Source organism: Sphaerodactylus townsendi, linkage group LG10 (genome assembly GCF_021028975.2).
Source record: "Sphaerodactylus townsendi isolate TG3544 linkage group LG10, MPM_Stown_v2.3, whole genome shotgun sequence".
NCBI lineage: Eukaryota > Metazoa > Chordata > Lepidosauria > Squamata > Sphaerodactylidae > Sphaerodactylus > Sphaerodactylus townsendi.
The window spans coordinates 38,574,656-38,592,013 of NC_059434.1; the positions used below are offsets into that span (position 1 = coordinate 38,574,656).

A 17,358-nucleotide genomic window follows, 5' to 3' on the forward strand; every position below is an offset into this window, starting at 1 on the left:
AAGGTAGCCTCATGTGCAAGGATCAGGTCATTACTGACCCATGGAGCAACATCACATCACAACATTACTAGGCAGACTAGGTTTACATTGTCTTACAATCGTTTGTCATTGTCTTCCCCAGTCGTCTATGCTAGCAATTTCCAAAGTGGGTGGTATGCCCCCCCGGGCGCAGTGGAAGCATGAAGGGAGGTGTTGAAGAATTTGGGAGGGGGGGCAGCTCAGGGATTGCTAGGCCAGCTGGAAGGAAAAAGGTCTTGTCCTTCTATCCAGGTGACTGGCAAGTTTTAAAGGAAAAGCAGCAGCACTCTCCTCAATGTCTAACCTGGGGACCGGTGTATGTGTGTGGGGGTGGGTGGGGGTGTGTGTGTGAAGGCAAAGAGTGCCGTCACTGCTGCTTTGCAAGGCAAGATTTTTTTCGAGGAAAAGCAGCAGAACTCTCCTTACTGTGTAGTGGAAGGAGCCAAGGCAAAGAGCCAGCAAAGAGGTCTTAATTACACAATTTTTGTGCCCCATTTACACAGTTCTCTCAAAAAGACTTCCGGGGGGGCGGGGGCTGGAGCCCCATTCGCCACTCCCGATGGTCACGGGGGATGAACTGCATGCCTCCTGCAAATAACCTTTTCCTGTCGTGTTCTCTAGACTTCCCAATAAAGTAGACTCCGTTGCAAACGAAATCCATTTTATTGACAGAAAATCAGAAGAGTTGCATCCTGGACAAGATCATTGCCCAGTCTGAATTCAGGTGCAAAAACTCCAACTGGAAGTCCCCCAGCCCCTCCTTCCAGGACCAAATAACTAGCAACAGTTCTCCAAAAGGATGTACAGCTGCCCCCCACCCCATTTCAGTTAGGTTCCAATGGAAAGTTTATTCCATAACAAGCTCACATGGCCAAAGTACCACAGATAAGAAATCAAAAGTAAGCAGAGTACAGACAGATCAGACCCAAATGTCACATCCCCCACTCCAAAAGTTCTGTGTTTTGACAGTGTTTTAGTGACCAGAACTTATCACATGACAAATGTGAAAAGTAAAAATCCAACAAGTCTTTCCTCTTGTCCCTACCTGATGCCAAGCCAGTTAGTGTTACAACTAACCACCCTGACCATGCATCGTACAAACTCTTTGTCATCTCCCATGCGGATTCTTTCTTCTTGCTATTGATCTGTAGAAACAAAATATTACCACGTATGTTATTATTGTTTAACTAGAGCTACATACAAAAAAATAAGCATGCCCCTATTGAGCTATAGCTCCTTTCTGATCTATGGGAAATGGGATCCTGATATAAGCCACCTTCTTGCCCACTAAGTAAACTTGTATTCAAGTCAACTGCTTGTGGCAAATTTCCAGAAGCCAGAGAAGCTATGCCCTTGTCCTGCTGCTAGACATTTCCTTAGCCCTCCTGCTCTTAGACTGAAGGCATAATGAGTCCACTTCGATGCACTGTGTCCCATCACTCCAGAGGTAAGAAGCTCAGAAAAGACCATCCTCTCCATCTTTTTTTTTTTTTTTGCCTTCCTTGTCACAAACGGCCAGCTACAGGTAAGGGTTTAGAGAGAAAAAGGTGTCTGATACACTTTCTCTTTCAAGCCCAGCTGTTCCCCCCACCCCCCACCCCATTCCAACCAGGCCACTTATCACAGGAGGGATGACAACAGCAGAGAAGAGGAAAATGGGATGCCCCTTTCTCCATGTTTCTTTGTGGGCATCTAGCTTGACACTTACTATCTACAAACATTAGCATAAAATGGCAATGAAGTAGTTTTAACTACCCGTCTGTGTCTCTCTCTGTCTTTGCATTTCTCCCGCACCCAATCAATGGTATGGAAGTCATCATATGTTCCAACTCCAGGAATAGGTTCATCCAATAGGTCCAGTAAGTGAGTTGTACTGTTAATACTGCCTCCATTAGTCATTGTATAATGAGTTCCTGCTGTGGAAAGAGAATGAAACATAATTAAGCTCTCTTTAAAAAGACAACAATTATCAATATTATCAATGCTTAGTGACATTCTACATAATATAAAATACTGTACAATGCTCATCAGACTAGCTTAACTAGATTTCTTTGACACCAATCCAGTTTGGGTAGAGTGGGAGATTCAGTATTTTCAAGACACTTTTCTACTTTAAACACGTTCAAAGATATCATTAGCAAAGAAATAGTAAATCCATGTGTTCCAGAAAGTGGTACCCCTGTATGCAATTAAAAGCACAAAGTAACAGAATGAACATCTAGTTCTAAAAGGAGTCAGAGTTTCAGAAGCCTGAGGCACCTAAAAAAACCCCTCTAATAAAGATCTTAACGAATGGGCACGTCGACATGGGAGAATGTGGTCCTTAAGTGACCCTAACTAGCTATGATATCTCAAGGGAACCTCCATTTTCAAAGACAATATGCCCATAAATACAACTGATCACACCCCTAAATCAGAGGTGCTGGTAATCACAGGTGACTCTAACACAAAAAAATGGGAAACAAAGTAGAACAATAATAGTCAGAAAATATGGGCTAAAGCACAAAATGGAGCTGGAGAGTGACTCAAAGTATTCTGTAAAGACAAGTTGCTCAATCAAACAAATGACTGTATCTGTATATATGGATATCACCATATGCCCAATATAGAAATCAAACTGATTAATCACATCACCAGAAATAGAAGATATTCTCTCTGCAAAACAAGACCAGGAGCTGACTGGGGTACAACCACAAATTGTTAATATCAAAAATTAGAGTAAAGCTGGAACAAAACACCAAAATATTCACAGTGCCAAAACACAATCTAAACAACACTCCAGAAGAGTTTAAAGACCATGTTAAAACACATTTGAAGCTATCACTGGGCAAAAACTGGGTTTGACAGCTACGTCCACTATGCCTTTCAGTGCAGGAACTGCCAGACCTAAGGGTTAGCAAAAGCCAATAATGAATACTGACGGATAAAATTATGGCAGCAAAGAACTCCAAAACAGCTCAACTTCAAATATTGGTAACCAAATAAGGCAACTAAAACGAATTAGATAAATCATTAGCTAGCAAGTGTAACTTCTCTGCTTTGGGTTTATAGTTACAACAGAACTACACAAATCAAGCACATTTTCAATATACCACCTGAAATAATTAGATCCAGAAACCTGCGTAATACAGCAGATTTTTAATGTATTGCTCACTGTTGCGGCAGCAAAGTGGACACAGTTCCCTCCATACCTGATTCCAGGCAGATGTTAAGCAAGTTTTTCTAGACCTAGAAGCCCCTTGAGGAGCCCTGTGGCTCAGAGTGATAAGCTGCAGTACTGCAGTCAAAGTTCTGCTCTGATCCAAGTTCAGTCACGAACAAAAGAAAAGTTTGGATTTGTATTCCACCTTTCCTCTCCTGTAAAGAGTCTCAGAGCAGCTTATAAACTCCTTCCCTTCCTCCCCCACAACATGAGGTAGGAGGGCCTAAGAGGGTTCTGAGAGAACTGTGACAAGCCCAAGGTCACCCAAGCAGGCTTAATGTGCAGGAACAAGGAAACAAATCTAGTTAATCAGATTGAAGTGTGCCGCTCATGTAGAGGAGTGGGGAATCAAACCTGATTCTCCAGATTAGAGTCCACTTGCTCTTAACCATTACATCACACTGGAAGTCGGTTTCAGGTAGCCAGCTCAAGGTTGACTTAGCCTTCCACCCTTCTGAGAGTGCTAAAACGAGTACCCATCTTACTGGGGGGTAACGTGTAGACAACTGGGGAAGGCAATGACAAACCACTCCATAAACATAATCTGCCTAGTAAATATCATGATGTGACATCACCCCATGGGTCCAAAATTACCCTATGCTTGCACAGAAGACTACCTTTACCTAAAAGCCCTTCCCCACAAGACACCCTTCTTTCACTCTGCCACTTTTAACATTACCAACGCACTAATTGTCATGAACCATTGCCTCATACTTCTTTATATCTCCTCAGTTAAAAAAAAATCCTATACCTTCCCTCCACAAATGTATGTTTTCAATTCAGAAACAAACAGCTGGAGAAGGGTTTTGAAGGTGTCCTTGGCTAAGGGCTAGGCTACAAAAGTAGGTCAACACTGCAAGTATATTAAGCTATCAAGTTTCAGATAACACGTTTATAAAACAGGAATAGAATTATTCTTTAACACCTTCAAAACACACCAGCTGCTCATTGGGAATCTGAGTCAAGTGCCTATAGTAATGTTTTCAAACATATAGAGTAAAGAAAGTACGTTAGCTAACAAACTTTACTTTGATTTTATATCTTTCTAGCACAATTTCCACCACTATTAAAGACTTACTCCAGTTACACTGGGGGATCAGTCAGTAAAAGAAACGGTATACTCTGTTGCTCTCCAACTATGGTGGACACTTTTCAAAGGGAGTCTAATCAGTGGTTCTTAACCTTTAACCTGCTACCAGACACCAAGTATGCAAGAATGTTACTGAATTCCCTCCAAGCAAAAATCTGGGACACAAGAACAGCAGTCTCGGCAAGACAACTTTATATATCAATATTTATTTTATAGGCATACAATACACAGCTTTCAATGAGACTTTTGTATATCAGCCACTTCCATAACTTTAACTTTTATTTGCTGTGGGCCACGTTTTAGGGCCTAGAGAAGGAACTCTGGAGTTTTATCCTTAGGAGAGAATAAGCAATATAGAGCACAAGTTCCTTCCACTGGCTGTCATAAGCCATTACAAGTGGGGTAAAGAGTTGCCTAAAATACCAGATGCCCTCCATTTGCCACCAAAAGTTCTGAATGCCCCTTATGATTCCTACATTGTCCTATGGATGACTGTGTTAAATCCTTGTGCCACTGTTCATGTACACACACAGAACTGAAATCTGTCTTTCACATACCAACATGTGAAATACACCTTTCTCACTGAGAAACAAGGCAGATTACAAAATATGATAAAGCAATTCAATCAGATGGCAAAGACCTCCAAAAACACTGCAGGAGAGCTAGGATTACAGAACTAGGAAACAATGCAAACAAAAACTGTCTAAGGCACTTAATACCATAATGAAGAAAGCATGTTGCCAAGGTAGAGGAAGTAAAAAAGGGAGATGCAATGTACAATTAATGCTGCAAAAAATACAAAACTATCCCTTGTAGCAAGCAACCTTCTATGCTGTTCTATTCTACTACTGTTCCATTATACTGTTGTTCTAATCCCTTGGCAAAAATGCCCTCCTGAACATTCTGTCTGTTCCACAAACCACCACAGAAAATGCACATAAGCGAGGAATTGGCAATTTTACCCATTAGCACCTTCAGACGGCTTTGCTTAGATGAGCAAAGCTACCATATGGGACACTGCAGGTCCTGTGGATATGTGGGTCCAAGGCTATTAAGGGCTTTGTAGGTGATAACCAGAGTCTTGAATTTAACCTGGAAGCTGACCAATAACCAGCTGAGCACCTGAAGAATTGGCATGGCATGCACATTTTGCTTCCTGTTTGACAGTAGCTTGCCTGTCATGCTCTCTAATAACTGGGGGTTTAGAGTTGTCTTGAAGGGCAGGAACATGAAGCATACACTGCAATAGTCTGGCCTAGAGGATAACCAGGGTGTTGGCCAGAAGGCACCCCTCCCTCCAAATAAGCCATGCAGGAGGCTCCTGCCAGTGTGGCTCTCTGTAAACTGCTGTGACATAATCTGTGTATATATGAATACGTTCAGTCTGTGACTGCTCAGCACTGAAAACTAAGCCAGATATTATAATTAGTCATCCTGAATCCCCATTATCCACCACTAAAACAAGTAGTGGCACTACCTTGCCAGAAGTCTGCATCAACCACCACTGACCACTCAGAGAATAGTGTAGAATAGAAAAGCCACGTCAAGTCGAAACAATGAAGCCTTCGAAAAATAGGTAACAGTTTGCATCTGTGAACAAGCACCAACTGAAGCAAAGAGTGAACTGGATTCACAACAGTCACACTTCTTTGATCATACATGTGTAAAACCATATTTTCAGTTCACCCCTCCGCCTATCCCCAATACATTGGTTTACTGAATTTGCTTTAAGTTAAAGCTTATGACATTCACCACAGAAGGTACATGTTAAGTATGAACAAATAACAACAAACCCATCACATCTTATTACTGCAGCTACTGGAGTGAGATAAGAAAGAGGCTTATGATATCTTGATGAGAATTTGAGGCAAATGTTTCTTTGATTGGGGTGTGGTTAAGTATGGGGAACAGCTGGGCAAGTTATATCATTTGGAATTTTGAAGAACTTCGAACAAAGTTCTGGTCATGGAATATATCTTTCCAATCACATTTCCTCTGAAGCCACTCAAAAAAGCTACTGCTGAAGGTCAGTTCAGACATGGCATAGAGATCTTCAGTGGGAAGAGAGATTTGACCAAAATCATTCTCTGCTCTTGTACGAACAAAAATGTGCCCTATGAGTTCAAAAGGGAAATTAGACCCATCTCAGTGGGCTAGAGAACAGAAATAGTTCATCTAACAGTGGCAGGGAAATGTAAGAGGGTTGGGTTGGATGAAAGCTGTGGATGAAATTTAATGGGTATCCCAAGAAAATTAAAATCATGTATTAATTGCTGCAGTTAAAGAGGGTTGTATTACAAACAGAAGATGCATCAGCCTTGGTTGGTTCATTCATATATGCCAATTTGTTTGTTTCATTTGAGATTATGAGTTTTGAGATGAAGAACAATGATGTGATCCTTTCCAAGACCATAGCATAGGTCAGATTATATATCTAAAATGTAAATTTTGTTTACATTACAATTTTGTCCCATGGGCTCGGGGTCAGCCAGCCAGGAATCCTCTGATGAAGAGCACTGGCACTATGACCTAACTGGGCCTCAAGCACAGCCAGAAGCCTCACAGGATGCAGACAGAGCTGGCCCAAGTCAAGAGTTGGAAGCCAGAGTGCTTGCAGAAGCACCTCCAGCCACTGAGGGCCAATCTAGTAGTCCACCCAGCTCACCTGAGTCTGTAAGGCAGCTGAGGATTCGTACCTGGCAGGAACTGCACTCTAAAAGGAACAGTGCACATCTGGAAGCCCTAAGGCAGTGGTGGTGAACCTTTGGCACTCCAGATGTTATGGACTACAATTCCCATCAGCCCCTTCCAGCATGGCCAATTGGCCATGCTAGTAGGGGCTGATGGGAATTGTAGTCCATAACATCTGGAGTGCCAAAGGTTCGCCACCACTGCCCTAAGGCATCGCAGAATATGCTGTGAGTCAGCTCAGAATTAAGACTGAGCCACAGCACAGGCATAGAAAGGACTACTTTAGGAAGTTGAAAGTCTGACAGCTTTCTGCTCCACCAGCTTGCAGACTGATTCCTTGGAACTCTGACTTGGATTGGATTGCCAGACCTGACTTTGCTTGGATCCTTGACTGCCTCTTACCAGACCTGCTTGGACTCTGTTTCTCTGGACTCAGAGTACGACTGCTCTTTCCCTCTCTTGCTTCTGTGCCTGCTATTAGCTGGAACCTGACTCTCTGGGAGCCTGGCTAGGTCTTGGGAGATTAAAAAAAAATAGGATAAGAAAATGAGCAAACAATGAGGGTATGTTTTCAGACACACTGTATTTTCATGCAGAAGTGTGATACCCTGAAATCAAACATACACAGAATAGGGATAACCCTTCTAATCCACTGAAGTTGGTGAACAGGTGTTACTCTGTTCAAGACTGAACCGTTAAACTATCTTCATTGGTTAGTAACTTTTTAAGAATATACCATCAATAATCAACAACTCTTGCCAAATATTCAGTAGGGGTAGAAATTACATTTCAGGGTTTTTTCTTCTATAAAGATTACAGCATTATAACAAAAATAAAATAAAAACATTTTTGGTACCCATCTCCCAGTAAGCATCTAGAAACTATGAGAAGGAATAAAAAGCAACTTATTTTAATAGAGAAGTGCAATTACAACAGAGAACTGACTTCGATTCAGTGGGGAATTTCCAGATGAAAGGAAGGGGGATCTCTTATGCCTCCAGGAGCAAGGAGGGGTGAGTCTCAGCAGGAAGGTTGAGGTGAGAGATTCATATTCTGATAACAAAAATCCCTTCCATCAGCATAAATTTCTGGTGGATACAAGCCTTTAAACAGAACTTGGTTGTTATTTTGTTGTTATTTGTACAATATTATAATGTTGCAACTGGATTAATGAAATAAAACCTATTTATATTACAGCATATTTGTACGCAATAATTGTAGTGAAGGCCTTCTATGAAAATGTAGGAATAAAACAGAAATTGATTACAGTATATTAAAGCACATTTTTTTTGCAGATTCTTGAACTGGTTCACAAGCTGTTCAACATTCATGAGAGAGAGCATGGCATTAGCATGTAGCCATAGTAAGGGCATGGATCTATAGAAAGACATATCAGTATTTTGAAGAAATCTGTTTCACTGGCCTTCCATTCTTCCAGTTTAGCATACAACTGCCAAATAAAAAGGCAAGAAATTGCCATCTGGACACACCAGGAGCAGCAGTGGCGTAGGAGGTTAAGAGCTCGTGTATCTAATCTGGAGGAACCGGGTTTGATTCCCAGCTCTGCCACCTGAGCTGTGGAGGCTTCTCTGGGGAATTCAGATTAGCCGGTACACTCCCACACACGCCAGCTGGGTGACCTTGGGCTAGTCACAGCTTCTCGGAGCTCTCTCAGCCCCACCTACCTCACAGGGGTGTTTGTTGTGAGGGGGGAAGGGCAAGGAGATTGTGTGCCCCTTTGAGTCTCCTGCAGGAGAGAAAGGGGGGATATAAATCCAAACTCTTCTTCTTCTTCTTCTTCTTTAATGTCCCTTGTTAGAGATGGGGAACTGTATTCATAGTAGTTCATTTACTGTTACTAGCTAGTCCATGCCTGAGTGTTCTGTACTCTCCACTTTTGTTTATAGCTGAAAAGTAAGGGCCAAACACAGCTAACAAGCAAACAGGCCCAAGACTCAAATTTGGAAACCCAACATACTACCATTTGCACCTTGCTACGTGGTGCTAAGTGCCATTAAGTTGCCTCTGACTCATGGCAGCCCTACGAATCAATGTCATCCAGAATATCCTAGCATGAACAGCCTTGCTCAGTTCTTGTAACCTGAGGGTTGAGCCTTCCTTGATTGAGTCAGTTCATCTCATGGTGGGTATTCCTCTCTTCCTGCTGCCTTCAAACTTTCCTAGCATTATAGCCTTTCCCCCTGACTCTGGTCTTCTCATTATGTGACCAATGATAGCCTTCGCTTAGTCATTTCAGCTTCTGTTTGGTTTGATTTGATTTAGATTGGACTATGCTGGCTTATTGCAAATTCATACGTGCCTATGAACAAAAAGGCAGGAATGAATAAATCTGTACTGACACAAAACCTGTCTTGTTTTTTTCTCAAAGGCATAAACAGGCTGGATTATAATGACCAAGCAGGAAATAATAACTGATCCCATCTTATGCTCAAGCATGGAGTAGGCAGCAGTGTAGGGACACAACAGATGCCTCTTTTGCCTTTTTTCTGGCACCATTGTGGCATCAGAAGACTATGGGAACATTGTTTCAGAAGTAAATGGGGCAAACAGAAGCAGCTCGAACTAACCATCAGAATCAGTCTATACCAATTCTAACTGTAAACCTACGTCAATGGAGTGTGAACTAGCGTTAACACATTTTAAATCACGTTCTTATGTCTGCTATTACAGCAGGTTAAAATGTCAATTTAACTTGTTACCCTGCTGCTGAAATGATTCTGGTTGAGTTATTGATCGAACACTGAAGAAGTATTTGTATTTGAAATTTACACTCAAATGCGGAGTAAAATGTTGTTTTAAAGTCAACATAATCAGAGTTCAAGTAATCGTCTAGGTAACAAAATTCCTTTCAGCATTAAGCATGCACAATATCCAGCAATGGCAGTATCCACTGGAACTGATTTTATATTTCACCCAAATTGCTGACTAAAACGAGTCAATGGTTTTCATTTATGAAAACCTTCATCCTGGTACAAGAGATCCTCACAAAGAAATCGAACACGTATTTAATAAATCAATAGCACAGTTCTACCACCTAAACAAAAGAGTCATAAATCTCAGTGCCACCTATGCACAGAAGCTCTCATGCTCAACTACAGCTGACTGAGTACATATAATTAACAGACGTCAATAATTAATGATACATTGTTTAATTGTGACTGCTGCTATAAAGTGTTTGATCAAGGGAAATAAGAGAAAATACATTTCTTTCCCATTTCTTTCCCCATCCCTTCTCAATTACTTTTTATATCTTGTGAACATATAGCTCTGTTTAGGATGTTATTAATAATTTGTTTCTGTTACAGCAAAATGATATTGGCTAAATTAAAAAAATTACTTCTCATATTTCCTTACTCTCCCTGACAGTGGTGTAATGTCCATTGGGCAATGTGGGCAGCTGCCTAGGGCTCAGGAATTTTGCAGGGCATGCTCCTGTGTTTTTATTTTTTGGTGTTTTTCACATTTTGGCCTGCAGGGGGCGCATTTTAGAGATATCGGCACCAAAATTTCAGAGTATCATAAGGAGACTGTCCTGATGATGCCTACCAAGTTTGGTGCAGTTTGGTTCAGGGAGTCCAAAGTTATGGACACCCAAACGGGTTGCCCCTATCCCCCATTGTTTCCAATGGGAGCTAAGGAGATGGGGGCTGCACCTTTGAGGGTCCATAACTTCCCCCCCCCCTGAACCAAGCTTCACCAAACTTGGGTGGTGTCATCAGGACAGTCTCCTGATGATACCCTGACATTGTGGTGTCACTAGCTTAACAATTGCACCCCTGACAGGCACTCCCAGAAATTTGCCCAAGAATCTTACTTCTGCATTGATTTTTTTCAATTGATGTCAATGGGGAATTTTTGGTGCAGCCTGTGGGGTGCACATTTCTGAAGGCACAGTCACAGAACTTTCAGGGCATCTTCAGGAGACTGTCCCGATGACACCCCCCCCCCCCCGTTTGGTGAAGTTTGATTCAGAAGTGCTAAAGTTATGGACCCTCAAGGGGGCAGCCTCTATCTTCTATTAGCTCCCATTGGAAACAATGGGGGATGGGGCACCCCTTTTGGGAGTCCATTAACTTTGGCCCCCTTGAACCAAACTTCACCAAGAACATAAGAACATAAGAACTAGCCTGCTAGATCAGACCAGAGTCCATCTAGTCCAGCATTCTGCTACTTGCAGTGGCCCACCAGGTGCCTTTGGGAGCTCACATGCAGGAGGTGAAAGCAATGGCCTTCTGCTGCTGCTGCTGCTCCTGAGCACCTGGTCTACTAAGGAATTTGCAATCTGAGATCAAGGAGGATCAAGATTGGTAGCCACAGATTGACTTCTCCTCCATAAATCTGTCCAAGCCCTTTTTAAAGCTAAAAACTTGGGGGGGGGTGTCATCAGGACGGTCTCCTGAAGATACCCTGAATTTTTGGTATCACTAGCTTTAAAAATGCTGTTTTTTGTTGAACCCAGCAGGCTTCAGAGCAATGATACTGTGAAATTTTGGTGCCAATATCTCTAAAAATACACCCCCTGCAGGCCAAAATGAGAAAAAACACCAAAAAATAAAAACGCATCCAAGAATCTTGGATGTTACCACAAGTTTGGATCGCGCAGAGTTCAGAGGGGGAGGGGCTCGGGCCCTTGGCCCTCCAAGCACCTCTGAACTGGCTCAGCTCGGCCTGATCCACAGATCGGGCCGAGCCGAGCCGAACTGCCAAGCCTTGCTGCCTGTACTCTGCCTCTTGTCAGCCCTGCTGTATCCTCAGATGGATCTTTGTGGGGTGGCAGGACTAGCAGTCAGGGTGCACGCGCACCTGGTCGACCCACCGACCGTGCTGCTCTCCCCTGGATGCCGCTGCTGCCCACTACTGCCCCCCACATCTCATGCCCTTTTGCCGGTAAAGGGGGTGCCTAAGTTCAGCCGGCAGGGAGGTGGGAAGCCACAAGCCACTAGGGGAGGAGGCCAGGGGAGCTCCACCTCCTTTCACTGCCCATGGGGGGCATCAAACTCAGGTTATGCCCAGGGCTCCAGTTTTTCTCGTTACGCCCCTGCTCCCTGAGCAGCGGAAATGCAGAATTCCAATTACCATCAACTCAACTGGCTGTTCAGTTCCATAGGCTGTCTGCTTTCTAGGTATAGTTCACCATTGACTCAGTATGCTTAAATACTGAGAGCTAGCGTGGCTGTCTAGATTTGAATGCAGTTCTGTTAAACACAGCTTCTGCCTGAAAAGACTGACTATTACAGTTATACATGATCTCACTTCCCTGTGATTTGTAGTTGGTTCTGCTTTCTGTGGCAGTCATTTTGTGGTTGGTTCCGCCTACACCAGCAACCATTTTGTTGTTGTGCCCAACCCTGTGCCAGAATTCCAAAGGTGCTTGAAGGCTGCAAAAAGTAAGGGACTCATTTCTTAGGCTGCTTCCACATGGAACTAATTGCCCTTCTTTTAAGATTTTCCTATACACTTACTCCCAAACCTGCTTTACTCCAATCTTATTGGAAACAAAGCAGTCTAGTCCATTAACACATCTTAAGGAAGGAATAGTGCACATTTTCTAAGGCTTTCACGGCCGGATTCAACTGGTTCTGGTGGGTTTTCTGGGCTGTGTGGCGTTGGTCTGGTGCAAATAGAGACCACAAACCAGACCACGGCCACACAGCCCGGAAAACCCACCAGAACCAGTGCTCATTTTTCCTGCTATAAAACTCTTGTTTTAAAAATTCAGAAAGAGCTATTGCACTATAACAATCTATCACTACTTACCTACTACTATTTCAGATTTTAGTTCCTCTGAACTCCCCATTTTCCTTGTGTTTTTTTTAAAATGAAGCTTCTAGCACTTCTTGTTGTGGAGACCTAAGAAGAAAGGTGCAGGCACTGTTTATCCCAATTGCCTGGAAAGAAATAGATGGGATAGCTACAAGACAGCTGCAGGGACACTATCTGCATATCGGAATTACACTTATAGAGGTGAACTCTTCAGTAGTTTTTCATAATTAACCACATTATAGAACATTGTGACAACTAGTGACAACATTAGTTACATCTATATATATAAAAAGCTAACCATTCGTTTGTTGGTCTTGCCCTAACGCCGAAATGGCTGGACGGATCGCCCCCAAATTTTCACAGGACGTCCCTCCCTGTTGCGGGCAGGTAATCGGACCTTCAAATCACCAAAAGTCCATACCTGAGCCAGGTAAAACGTCTTTTTCCTGGCGCACCAGGCCATGAAGCTGGCTATGTTTAACTGTCGCCCTTAGAATGTTCGCGCAGCATGTCTGTGGCCTGAGGGGTTGGTATGCCCTTAGAATGTTCGCGCAGATGGCCAGAGATGAGCAGTTAAAACAGTAAATAGGTAACACTGTTAAGTAATATGAGTGGAAGTGAAACACATACACACTTTGCCGTGTGAGATGTCAGGTGGGGTTCCCCCCCCCCCCACATGCAAGTAACTTTTACTCTCTGAGCCTCACCCACTACTACCATACAACATACATATTCTCATCCACATCCAGCTCATCCTCACACACCTCACTCTGCCCTCCCTCACATCCAACCACCACTTACCCACTTCCTCACCCATATTCGCCACAGCTCTCTTTCACTAAAATGAAGCTGGAGTTTGCCTTTTTCTTCTAAGAAAATCCACGGGGTGGGGGCGAACCAACACTACTGGCTTCGCTTCTTTTGCACGTGGCCCTTTAAAAACCCAGGGAGCTGGCCTCGATCTGAGTGCCTCAACACCCTGCCTCTGCTGTCTGACTGGGATAGCCTCCTTGCCCCAGTTCTGCCTTACCCAAGCCTGGACTGTGCATGTCAACCAGCCTCATGGACAACGGGATTCACACTCTGCACAGTTCCGTTGTGGAATGGAAAGGGTTACCTTATACTAAAACCCAAGATGCACCATATAATAATGTGAATTGAAAAGGGAAAGAGGGATTCCATTTGGCCACCCCAAAAGAAGAAGAATAAGGAGGAGTTTGGATTTATATCCCCCCTTTTTCTCTTGTAGGAGACTCAAAGGGGCTTACAATCTCCTTGCCCTTCACCCCTCACAACAAACACCCTGTGAGGTGGGTGGGACTGAGAGAGCTCCAGAAAGCTGTGACTAGCCCAAGGTCACCCAGCTGGCGTGTGTGGGAGTGCACAGGCTAATCTGAATTCCCCAGATAAGCCTCCACAACTCAAGCTGCAGAGCTGGGAATCAAATCCGGTTCCTCCAGATCAGAGTTCACCTGCTCTTAGCCACTATGCCACTGCTGCTCCCAAAAGGCTATGCTGGGGATCATTGGACCTGCATGGACATCTGTGTGGGTTGCGGACTGTGATGAGAAGGACAATTGCCACATCAACGCGTGGCTGGGCCCGCTAGTTTAAAATAAATGTATAGCTGAAAATTGGCATGCCTACAGTATGTACAGGAATTATCACCATTTCATGTCACAGACAGTCTTGCATAAAAGTCTTCATATTATACATTTGAGTGAAAAAAATATCATCTTAGAGTGGTTTTCATTGGAGTAGATTTTCAGTGCATCCCCAAATTTCTGATTTGTCCATCAGAAATATTGAAAAAGTCCTCAGAAGAGGGAAAAATTATTCTCGGGTCATTACATATCTTGTCACCACTCTATTTGCAGCACATTTTCCAGGAATGAGCCATCAGGCTACTCTTCTGTGTTGCAGACATGCTCAGCTATCCATCTGCTTTGGCTCAGTCTGCCATAACCAAGGCTAAAAGTTTTGTCATTGTGTATTAAAGACAAATAAATGTATTGTGTCATATATTTTTGTAAGCTATGGCCTTCGTCATCAAATGTACTTATTCAGGAAGTGGAGACACACATTTACAAAGCTAAGAGCAAAAGATGGGTATTACAAAGACAGGCCAGAATTCATTCAAGCTTATGTACCAACAACAGATGCAGAAGAGAAAGAAACTGAAAGGTTTTGTGCAAGTGTCCAGAAAGAAATGTGCTGGTAATTATATGTGACTCTAGCACCAAAAAGTTTAAAACAAAGTAGAACCCAATATTGTTGGAAAATTTGGGACCATATACAACATCCACAATAGGGTCAGCTGATCTAGAGTCAGTCAAGTCATAAAACACTTCCAAGGTCTTTCCTTGTATGGATCAACTGTTCTGAATAAAGTTTCAAATCCTCAGTAGGGAAAACAAGTGAAGGATTAATGTATTGTCGAAGGATTTCACGGCCGGATTCAACTGGTTCTGGTGGTTTTTCCGGGCTGTGTGGCCGTGGGAAGACTCTGTGATACACCTCTGAAGATGCCAGTCATAGATGCAGGCGAAACGTTAGGAACAAGATCCACCAGACCACGGCCACACAGCCTGGAAAACCCACCAGAACCATGGCTGATTCCAAATGGGCCAAAAACAGCGGTGTGAAAACAGTGTGAAAACAGTATAAACCCTTTTACACCGTTTTAAACCCCTTTACACCATTTTCACACCATTTTCACACCATTTTCACACTGCTGTTTTTGGCCCATGCGGAATCAGCCCAAGTGAAGGATCCCCTACAGCGTCCTCGGGGGAATGCTGAGATGAAAGTCTGGCTCTCTGTCAGACACAATATCAGACATATCTTCAAGCTCAGATGAAAGGTGAGATGTGAAGAAGGAAGGCATGTCTACATTAGACAAAGGCTGCTTCCTAGAAGTCCTGTGCTGGTTCTGTGGAGGATGACAATAGGGAATGAAGCATATCCCAAGCTAATCGTATATCCCTTCTTGAAGCTTGATATTCTATCTCCACAGCTGGCCTGCGCCAGCTGAACTGAAGGCCATTTCATTATGGGCCAAAAAAGCTGGTAAAAGGACAGTAAAAACAGCATTATAGCTGGGGAGTTTGCACGGCCGTCGCTGCAGAAACGAAACTGCAGTGATGCGGCAACGCTCCAGCGGGCCCACAACGGTTTATTCAAAAATCGCTCACCAGGCATGTCTTTTCAACAATGGTGCTCCGCAGTTGGCGTTGTGCAAAGCGCCTGCCAGGAATTGGTGCGGCAGAGCCCGCCCCCCACAATGGCGGCCCACACTGGGCAATCCTGGCGCTGAATGCCCATGACGTCTACCTGGGGAGAAAAGAACACCGTTTGCAAAGCGCAGCCATGCGAAGCGCCGGGGTTCAGCCAATGCGCTACCTGTCTACGGAGCGCCCGCCCATGCAAACGTTCAGTTGCTGCAGCGTTGCCAATAACACCAGCACAACACTATAATTGGCTGTTCAGAAAAGGCCGAAGACATGACAATGAACGTATTTCCGGCAACCAAACAGATGACTGTAAATGAGGACTTCGCTGGATGGCCAATACAGAAATCAAATAGATTTCCTAATTGGAAGCAGAAGATGAAGAAGCTCTATTCTTACTGATGAAACAAGATTAGGAGCTGATTGTGGTATAGACAAGGAATTGTTAATATCAAAAATAAAGCTGAAGAAAAACGGGGTGGAAAAACAGAACCAGAAGCTGAAATGCACTGTTCTGACAACTGGCACTTTGAGACAGGCAGTCACATCCAAGACACTGGGCACTCGAACGTGGTGCCGCAGCTACTCTGGGCTGCCGCTCCCACAGAGGCTTCCTGGCAGGGCGGGGAGGCTTAAAATGCCAAAAAGCCTCCCCGCCACAGGGAAGCCTCAATTGGAATTAATAGACCTATGCCACCTTTTTGGCAGCATACGTCTGAAGACGAGTCTGCCCGGACAACAGGGCAAATGGCTGAAAGGAAGCTGACTAACATTGGCCCCTCCCCAGTCATGCCCGTTATGCCAGTGGGGGTGCAGGGACGCTGGTGTAGTCCCACGTTGTGTCCCACTGCTAGGGAGGGCCATGGTGGCTGCACACCAGCAGCCCCTCCGCCAGGACAAATGTTCAGAGGAGGGCAAATTCACCAGCGCAGCACCACACCGCTCCCACCAGAGGATTTTGCCCCCCTGCTTTGGATGACACTCAAAGAGAACAATTATAGTAACCAGTGTAAAGAAATAAAACAGAATGACAAAAAAGGAAGAACAAGGTATCTGTTTCTCAAGATCCAAGAAATTAAATGGAAATAGAGGTATGGCCAGGCATGCTGAAAGATCAACACAAAAATATATTCACTGAACAGGATAAAATAAAGAACAGATGGAGCCAATTCTCTGAGGAACTATGTACAAGAGATGAAAGGAAGACTGATTCCTTCCACGAAGACTCTTTTGAAGAAGAACCTAAAGTGAAGTGAAAGCTGCACTCAAAGCAATTGGTAGAAACAAAACACCAGGAGTAGATACAACATCTGTAGAGCTATTTCAGTTCACAGAAATGGAGT

General features: G+C 43.7%; 1 protein-coding gene across 11 annotated transcripts in view; it reads right to left on the bottom strand.

Annotated features, from left to right (window-relative positions):
- CLCN3 (chloride voltage-gated channel 3) overlaps positions 1 to 17,358 on the bottom strand; it is a 68,939-nt gene that overhangs the window by 29,476 nt on the left and 22,105 nt on the right. For 4 of the 11 annotated variants that reach the window (XM_048509143.1, XM_048509150.1, XM_048509152.1 and 1 more), the window contains 2 exons: positions 1,774 to 1,931; positions 1,064 to 1,163 (listed from right to left, as the gene is read on the bottom strand). In XM_048509143.1, the coding sequence (XP_048365100.1) occupies positions 1,064 to 1,163; positions 1,774 to 1,931 (258 nt within the window). Of the gene's footprint in view, positions 1 to 1,063; positions 1,164 to 1,773; positions 1,935 to 5,914; positions 5,920 to 12,779; positions 12,859 to 17,358 lie in introns of those variants that run through there. The other 7 variants (XM_048509141.1, XM_048509149.1, XM_048509144.1 and 4 more) reach the window with 4 other exon arrangements.